The sequence below is a fragment of the Elephantulus edwardii genome, unplaced genomic scaffold (assembly GCF_000299155.1).
Source record: "Elephantulus edwardii isolate Elephantulus edwardi_28Jun2011 unplaced genomic scaffold, EleEdw1.0 scaffold00045, whole genome shotgun sequence".
NCBI lineage: Eukaryota > Metazoa > Chordata > Mammalia > Macroscelidea > Macroscelididae > Elephantulus > Elephantulus edwardii.
Window position 1 is genome coordinate 18,147,844 of NW_006399795.1, and position 8,694 is coordinate 18,156,537.

Consider the following 8,694-nt stretch of genomic DNA (forward strand, 5'->3'; position numbering starts at 1 on the left):
CCACCCTCACACCCGATTCTCCTGTTGCCATGGCAGACTGAAACAAGAGGCAGCCTCTCAATTTAATGAGGAGGACGCCCCACCTGACAGAGGAACCGTCTTCTCTCAAAACAAACTCAGGAGAACTCAGAGCTGTTTATGAGGGGAAGGAGCGGGGCCAGTTCTGAAGTTTGTGCAGAAAATGAGAGTCAGCGGGGTAATTCTGGTTTAAAAAGATTATGAAAGTGGGGGTGTCTTTTCTGCTATGTATATTCTCAACAACAACAGCATTTTAAAAATGAACTAGTGAAAGACCTAATGTCTTTGACGACATTGTTTTTTTTTTTTTTGACGACATTGTTGTTGGTGATCGTGGCGTTAACCCCAACGCATAACAACCCATGCACAACAGAGTGAGCTCTGTCCCCCATGATCCCCGCGATCAAGATCAGCTGAAAACGGAACCACTGTGATCCCGAGGGCTTTCAGATAACCGCCAGGCCTTTCCTCCTCGTCTTAGTCTGGAAGCTCTGCTGAACTCATTTTAACATCCCGTTGCTGCTATCAGGTGCCCTTGAGTCTGTTCTGCACCACGATGGACCGCTGCACGGTGCTGCTCAGCCCAGCTCCATCCTCACAGCCACTGCTGCTGGAGCCCCTTGTTGAAGACACTGTATCTCAGTCCAGCTTATTGACGATCACCTCCCTTTTCCACTGGTCCTCTGTTTTACCAAGCATGAGATCTTTCTCCAGGGTCTGGGCCCTCCCGATCACATGTCCAGAGTGATCCAGATGAAGCCCAGCCATCTTCATGTCCAAGAAACATTCTGAAGAGAGCTCTGGTGGCCTAGTGGCAAGAAGCTGCACTGCAATCCCAGAGGTGCACGGTTCAAATCCACCAGATGCTCTGCCGGGAAAGGAGGGACAATCTCCTCCTGTACCAGTCAGATCCAATTTGACGGTACGCACGCACACACACACATAAAATAATAAAAAAAAAGAAATTTAAAAAAAAAACATTCTGGCCGGCTTTCCTCCTGGACAGACTTGCTCCTCCTTTGGGCTCTGCTGTTGCTGTGTGCGGTTGAGGCAGGGCCCACGCGTCCTGACTAGGGCAGGCCACACTGAAGTCCGTACTCTTGAACAGCGTCGTTCAAATGCATCAGTTCTTCAGACTTCCTTTTTCACGGTCCAACTTTCACACGCCTGTGAGGTGATCAAAAAACACCCCATCTCCACATTTTAAGACCTTAAAGAGCCCTCCTTGCAGTAGATCTGCTCAGTGCAATAAACTGTTTGATTTCTTGACGGTTTCCATGGGCACTGCCTGTGGATCGAGTAAAATGAAAGTCTTCCTTCTCCAAAACTACATAAATAAAAGTCTCCCAGCCTAGAGGGAAGGATGTTCATCCAATTGAACATCTGGCCGCCCTCTGGAGAGAAGACTTCATGGGGCTCCTTATCTCCCCTCAGACTCCTGCAGGAACCCCCATCAAAGATAAAAACAACAAAAACAGTTGCCGGTCAGCCAAAAACAACTCTTAAGACTTGAGAGGCCTGTTTAGCTTGGAACTAAGACAGGCTGAGTCGTCTGGCCCCACACAAGCTGCCTCCATGACTCTGACTCATGGGGACTGTCCCTGTGTGTCGGGGCAAAAGTGTGTCACAGAGGGGTTCCAGGGGCTGGTTGGTTGCAGGAGTGGATCTCCAGGCTCATCTCCCAAGGCATCTATGGGTGGAGTCAAACCTCCTACCTTTAGTTTTAAGAGGTGACCGCCTGAACAACAGTGCCACCTATGGAATCATCAAAGGTGGCAGTGGAGAAACAGCAGAGTCAACCCTACGAGGAGCAGAATGGGACAAAGATGGCATCTTGGATTTGAGAGAGGAGCCCGTGGGTGTCACTGATATGTTAGGCCCTTGGCTGTCCGCGCAGGGGTGCTTGGCCTGGTGATTGGGCCTGAAATGCCACAGCTTGCAAAGCCCACAGTCCTGCTCTGCACACCTGGGGTTGCCACGAGTTGGAACTGACTTGCAGGGAACTAACAAGAGGAACGGGAAGGCCTGTTTAACCTGGAGAAGAAGCTAGAAGTTAGAGAGGTTTGTTTGACCACACACAAGCCACCTCAGCGTGAAGGATCGTGAGCCAAGCCAGAAGACCGTGACAGATGGGACATGTCACCTCGGGTTTATCTCACACAGATAAAGGTCAGAGGAAAAACCAACAAAACTGGAGAAGTGGGTGAAGACAGGGCAGATGAGCTGATGGCACGTTAACGGAACTGGCTCCACGGAACACTCCAAGCGCTCTGCCTCAGCCAGCCTGTCATCATGGCGAGCCTGTGGGTTAGAGTGGAAACACACCGCAGATAGCCAGGCCTTTCCTCTTCTGTACTGCGGGATGGGTTCAAAGTGCCAACCTTCCAGTTAGCAGCTAACTTCAAACCATTTGCACCATTGGGATCTCACTTCAGTCAGGGGAAGAGTAAATTAGCTTGACTGAGACCATCTTTCCCAGGAAGACCTTGACTTTCATCTTGTGAAAAGGTCTGTTGTGCGGGGGTTCACAGGTAAGGGGGCAGCGTGCGCATTTGTGGCCTGCAAGCTGTGCTTAGTTGCTAGTGTGTTGGCATCACCTGCGTGATCATTTGGAGTCTCAAGTACATGGTTATGGCTAATGTGCATTTGCCTAGAGAGCTCTGGTGGCCTAGTGGGTAGGGACTTACGCTGCCGACTCCAGGTGAGCAGTTCGAATCCACCAGCTGCGCTGAGAAAGATGGGCAGTTTCCTCCCATGCCAATTTACAGCCTCTGAAGACCTATTGGAGGGTCAGCTATGAGTCAGTTCCAACTTGACAGCAATGAGTTTGAGGGGTTTTTTAACATGCCAACCAAGGGGGCCTTTCTTCCAGCACTATATTAGTGGTGTTCTGTTGTTACTTAGAAAATTGTCCTCAGTTGCTTGTCTATAGTTTGCCAGGCCTTTCTTTCTAGTCTTTGTCTGGAAACTGCTGAACCCTATGACCCTGCTGGTGTTTGAAATACTGGTGGCTGAGCTTCCAACATCACAGTAACGTGTAAGCCACTTTCGTACTAGCGTCCGATGACAGGTGGCTTGTGTTTGTGTGAGTATGCCCCAAAGCAAGAAAGAGGAGGGGCAGTGGCTTGAGGTTGCACAGGGCGCCAGGAGCTTTCTCTGCTCCTCTTTATTTCATCGCTGATGCCCATGTATGGCAGCTCCACGTGCACTGGAGCAGAACTGGGCTCCGTGGGGCTTTATTCAGCAGCTGAGTTTTCAGCAGATTTGCAGGCCGGTCATCTGAGTTTCTGAGTGGACCCTGACCACCAACCTTTCACTTAGAAGCTGAGCCTGCTGATCAGTTGTCCCACCCAGGGACTCCTTTGGCCTTTAGACCAGACTATACGATCTGTTCAGAAGCCTCAGAGGTCCTACCAAAAGTCCTGCAGAAAGCGCAGACAGGCCTCAACAGTCAGCTCCTAGGGAGCCCTGATGGCCTAGTGGCAAAGAAGCGGCACTGCAATCCTGAAGGCGTGGTTCGAATCCACCAGATGCTCTGGTGGAGAAGGAGAGGCAATCTCCACCGAATCTGATTCAACGGTACACAACAAGAAAAGAAAATTTAAAAATCAAACAAACCCCTAAACAGTAAGCTCCTGGGGTTCGGCTTGACTGTTGGGTTGTCTCTGGGCAGCACTAGCAGGCTGGCTGGTGGGTTCAAAGGGCACTGCAATGTCGGCAAAGGTGGAGGGAGAGAGACAGGATGCCGGATTGTAACCATGCAGTGTTTCTTTGTTAGTTTGAACATCTGTTTCTCCATCCATATAGATGAACACACGTGTTCTGAAATGTCTATTCTGTGTAATGCTGCCCATATTTTACTGATTCCCACAGCGGAATGCCTTTGCAAATAGGTTAACAAACACCGCAAACTCCTTGCTGTCTAGTCAGAAATGACGGCTGAGCTGCCAGCGGGTTTTTGAAGCTGTAAATTACAACGTAGGAGATTGCCCGTCTTTCCTCCTGGGAGCCGCTATGGGTTCAGACTGCCAGGGAGAAGCAGCCTCACTCCTCATGGACCACAACACCAGTGCTGCCGAACAGGCTGGCTTTTGTTGCGTACCGTCGAGTCAGAACCGACACCTCGCTGCCCCTCCCGTGGGTTTTCAGAGGCAGTAAATCACATGGAAGGAGATTGCCCACCCTCCTCTCTTGGGGCAGCTGATCAATTCTAACCAAGTCTCTTTGGGTTGGCAGCACAATTTCTTATCACAAAGCCACCGGAGCGCCCTGAATAGATTGTAGGTGAATGCAAAGACATAGTGGACTGGGGGTGGAGATTGCATACCAATGAGAGAATTTTTCTTTTCCTTTTCAAAGAGAAGAGTGAACTGGAGGGGAGGGGTGGGAAGGGAGAAAAATGCAACAATGAATGAATGGAAATTAAAATTTTTTTTTTAAAAAGGGAATGGAGCACTATACTTTAGCAGTCATTTTAAAGCTTGATATGGCCATGGAGTCTTTTTTCCTACCTTATTTACTATGTAGAACTAATGACCCTGACTATTTAAAACCTGAATTTCAACCTAGTATCTATTTTATTATTAGTGACAACCTCTTCTTATTGCCTAGCAACAATTTAACTTCAATTATTTTACTCGTAAAATGGAGATAACAATAGCCATATCACAGAGTCACTCTGAAATTTAAATTTACTGTAGTTTAGCTTTCAAAAAAAAATACAAGTTATAGCAGAAGGCATCTTTTCAGACAGTTTGAGATACCACATCTTACACTGTTTAGAGGTCCTTAAACCTTTTCTTAGGTTGTACCCAACTAGAGGGCACCTAATAACAATAACAAAAACCATGGTTTACCACCTGTGGTAGCAGCAATCAGGAGATGGGGAGAATTAGTGTCCTGGGGAAGTCCGCAGTCAGGGACCTCTCCACAATACCAAAGAGCAGTGATGTCGGTGTAAAGATCAACATGCAGCTAATTCAGGCTCTGGTCTTTTCAATCACTTGCTACACATCCGAGAACTGAAAGATGGATAAAGATGACAGAATAGGAATTGATGCTTTTGAGCTGTGCTGTTGGAAAAGAGTGCTGACTACCCCATGGACTGTCAAAAGAACAAACAGATATGTCTTGTAGAAAGTGCAACCAGAGTGTTCGTTGGAAGCAAAGATGGTGAGGCTTCATCTCACATACTGTGGGCATGTTGCTTAAAGAGGCTGCTCCTTTGAGAGGGACATCATGCTTGGAAAACCCCCGAAGAGATGGGTTGACACAGAGAGTGCAGCAATAGGTTCAAGTGTGTCAGAGGTGAGGACAGGACAGCGTTCAGGTCTGTTGTTCATAAGGTTGCTAAGAGTTGAGCTTCTAACTCAGAGGCTGTCGGTCTTTGTCAGTTTCATTCCACCAGTGGGTCTAAGGGAAAAGATGGGTGGTCTCCTCCCATTGTCATTCACAGAAAGCCCAGTGATCTGTTACTGTGAATAGGATGAACTCCGCTGCAATGAGTGAGTGAACACAAGGGAAGCAGCATTCATTGGGTTCTTTCCAGCTTTTGGCCTTTGAAATGCTGTAAGGAGGGAGCTCCGGTGGCCTAGTGGCAAGAAGCTGCATGGCAATCCCGAAGGCATGCGGTTTGAGGCCAACAGCTGCTCCTCTGGAGAAGGATGGGCAGTCTCCTGCCGTGCAAGTAACTGCCTCTGAAAACCTGCTGGAGGGTCTCTGCTGTGGGTCAGTTCTGACTCTTCGGTAAACACAACAATGCTGTAAGGAGCTCTGACGTCCTACTGGTAAGAAGCTGCACTGCAATCCCAAAGGCACGCGGTTCACCAGCTGCTCCACTCGGGAGAATGCTGCATTTCCTGCCTCTGAAAACCCACTGGAGGATCAGCTAGGAAGCAGTCTGACTTAAAGGCACACAACAGTGCTATAGTAGGGAGCTCTGTTGACCTAATGGCAAGGAGCTGCACTGTCATGCCAAAGGCACAGTGTTTGAATCCACCAGCTGCTCCACAGAAGGGCAGCCTTCTGTTCAATTTGATTTACTGCCTCTGAAACCTGCTGCTATGAGTCAATTCTGACCCTAGTACACAACAGCAACAACAAGATGCAGTAATGTCTCGTAAAAGCTGTAAAGATCATTCTTGCACAAGTATTTGTTTGAGTCTCTGTTTTCAATTTTTCTGGGCCACTTTGAGGAGTGAGATTGCGGGCTCGTGGTAACTCAGCAGCATTTGATGCTTAGAGGATCTGGATTAGAGTTTTATGACATTGCATAATTTTTTTTTTAATAAAAGGAGGGAACGGTAGGGAGGTGGTCTGTAGACTTCAGTTGCAGTGAGAGGCAGGAGTAGCCAAATGCCCTTAGGCGAGGGGGCCTTGGGAGGGGGCACTCTGGCCTCAGCTGCTTTCACTGTGAAGGGAGGAGGAAGGTGATGAGCTGAGGCCTAAGGCGGAGGGTTAAAGCTTGACCATGGGCTGTGGTCTTGCCTCACCTGAAGCCTAGGCCCAGCGCAGGAATAATGAGATTAACTTGAGAATGTGGACGAAGCAGGCTGCCGGTGGCTTCCCAGATGGACCAAGGCTCTGTGGGCAGGGTGGGCTGACACACTCATGGGTGAGAGGGTGAAAGTGTCCAGCTGGAAGCTAAGGGCTGGTCTGGCTGGGAACAAAAGTGGTGGAGAGAGGGGATGGAGCAGTTGGGACAGCTGGCCTGTGGAAATATCTGGAAAACCTGTGGAGTGGAGGTGGAACTCGCCCGGCTAATTCGGTCCCGTTCTGACCCCCAGAAAACTGCTGAGGAACGGCCTGGTGAAGGACAAGCGCTTCTGAGTCGTGCGACCCCCGCCCCGCCCCGGGACCTGCCTGAACCCGTTTCCTGAACTCCAACCGGAATCCCTCCCTTTCCCCCCACCGACTCTGGACACAGTCCGCTCTCGCCCCCTCACTGACCCCCAGTTAATCTAGGCCACACCCCCTTCCCGGAGCCCCTCCCCCAGGTCACAGCCAGCCCTGCTCTCCTCGGTCCTGGTCACGTTGGCCCCGCCCCCGGGGCTCTGCAGGTCCGAAGGCGCGACAGCCCAGCCCCACTTGTCCGGCCGCCACCTGGGAGAAAGATGCTGCCACTGCCCTGCTGCCCTGGATGCCACCACTTTCTCCTCTTGCTGGCGCTGTTGCTGCCCTCGCCTCTCTGGGTCCGAGCTTTGGCGCCTCCCGGCCCTGCTGCCACCTTGACCTTGCTCCAGTCCCTCGGACTGCGCAACCCGCCCCGTGCCCCAACTACGTCCAGGCCCGTGCCCCCGGTCATGTGGCGTCTGTTTCGCCTCTGGGACCCCCAGGAGACTAGGCTGGGTCTGCGGCGGACGCTCCAAAGGGCCACCCCACGACCATGCCACGTGGAGGAGCTGGGGGTCGCTGGAAACGTTGTGCGCCACGTCCGGGACCGCGGTGAGCAGGACTTGTGTTGGGGAGAGACCAAGTGTCCCTGGGCACCAACCCCACTGCATTTGGAAGGGTTCTCCAGTGTCCCCACCCATCCTGAGCTCCCCCGAGGGTCCCCGCTGGGAAGGATGGATACCACGCCAAGGCCCCCCGTGGGGATGTGTGCGCCCCAGTCCTTGGAGGACTTCCTTGCTTGCAGCTGAGGCCCTGCCCCCATCTCGGCTACTTCACACCCTTTGATTTCTCCTAGCAGATGTGCCTGGCTCCCGCCAGCATCCTTCCGCCCGCCCCAGCCCCCACCCTGGCCACTGCACATCCTCGAAGCCTTCCAGCCGGTGCCCTAACCTCACGCTAACACCCCTGGGCTCACCCTGCGCCCTCTGCTTTCACAGGTTTGCCTGCGCGGCCCTCGGAGCCGGTCTCGGTTGCCGGCTCGTGTCCCGAATGGACCGTCGTCTTCGACTTGTCTGCGGTGGAGCCCGCCGAGCGCCCAAGCCGCGCGCGCCTGGAGCTGCGCTTCGAGGAGGCGGTGGCGGAGAAGGCAGGGCGGGCGGGTGGCTGGGAGCTGAGTGTTGCACTGGCAGTGGGGCTGGGGGAATCGGGGCCGAGGCGTGGGGTGCCACAGAGGCTGACTGTGACTTCGCTGCGTACTCCAGTGCGCGCCGACCTGCTCGGCGCTGTCTGGGCTCACAACACCTCGGTCCCACACATCCTGCGATTGGCGCTGACGCTGCGCCCTCGGGGCTCCGTCCATTGTGCGCGCCTGTCTGAGGCCTCGCTGCTGCTAGTAACCGTGGACCCGCGCCTCTGCCATCCCCTGGCCCGCCCGCGGCGTGAGGTGGCCCCAGCGGCAAGCGGCGGCGAGTGTCGCGCGCGGCGGCTCTACGTGAGCTTCCGCGAAGTGGGTTGGCACCACTGGATCATTGCCCCGCGCGGCTTCATGGCCAACTACTGCCAGGGAGCGTGTGAGCTGCCCATTGCCCTGGGGCCGCCAGCCTTCAACCACGCGGCGCTGCGCGCGCTCATGCACTCAGTGGCTCCCGGTGCCCTGGGCGGCCTGCCCTGCTGTGTGCCCGCGCGCCTGTCGCCCATCTCTGTACTCTTCTTCGACAACAGTGATAACGTGGTGCTGCGGCACTATGAGGACATGGTGGTAGATGAATGTGGCTGCCGCTGACCTGGGAACACAAGCGGGCTGGACAATAAAGTATCGTGGTCCTGGCAATTTGTTTACCTCTC

At 52.9% G+C, this 8,694-nt stretch overlaps 1 protein-coding gene across 1 annotated transcript; it reads left to right on the forward strand.

Annotated features, from left to right (window-relative positions):
• Positions 1-6,704: 6,704 nt before the first annotated feature.
• GDF1 (growth differentiation factor 1) lies at positions 6,705-8,632 on the forward strand. Its single transcript, XM_006885971.1, has 3 exons — positions 6,705-6,825; positions 6,973-7,461; positions 7,848-8,632. Exons 1-3 carry the CDS (start codon positions 6,705-6,707, stop codon positions 8,630-8,632), a joined length of 1,395 nt encoding a protein of 464 aa, XP_006886033.1.
• The last annotated feature ends 62 nt before the right edge of the window (positions 8,633-8,694 follow it).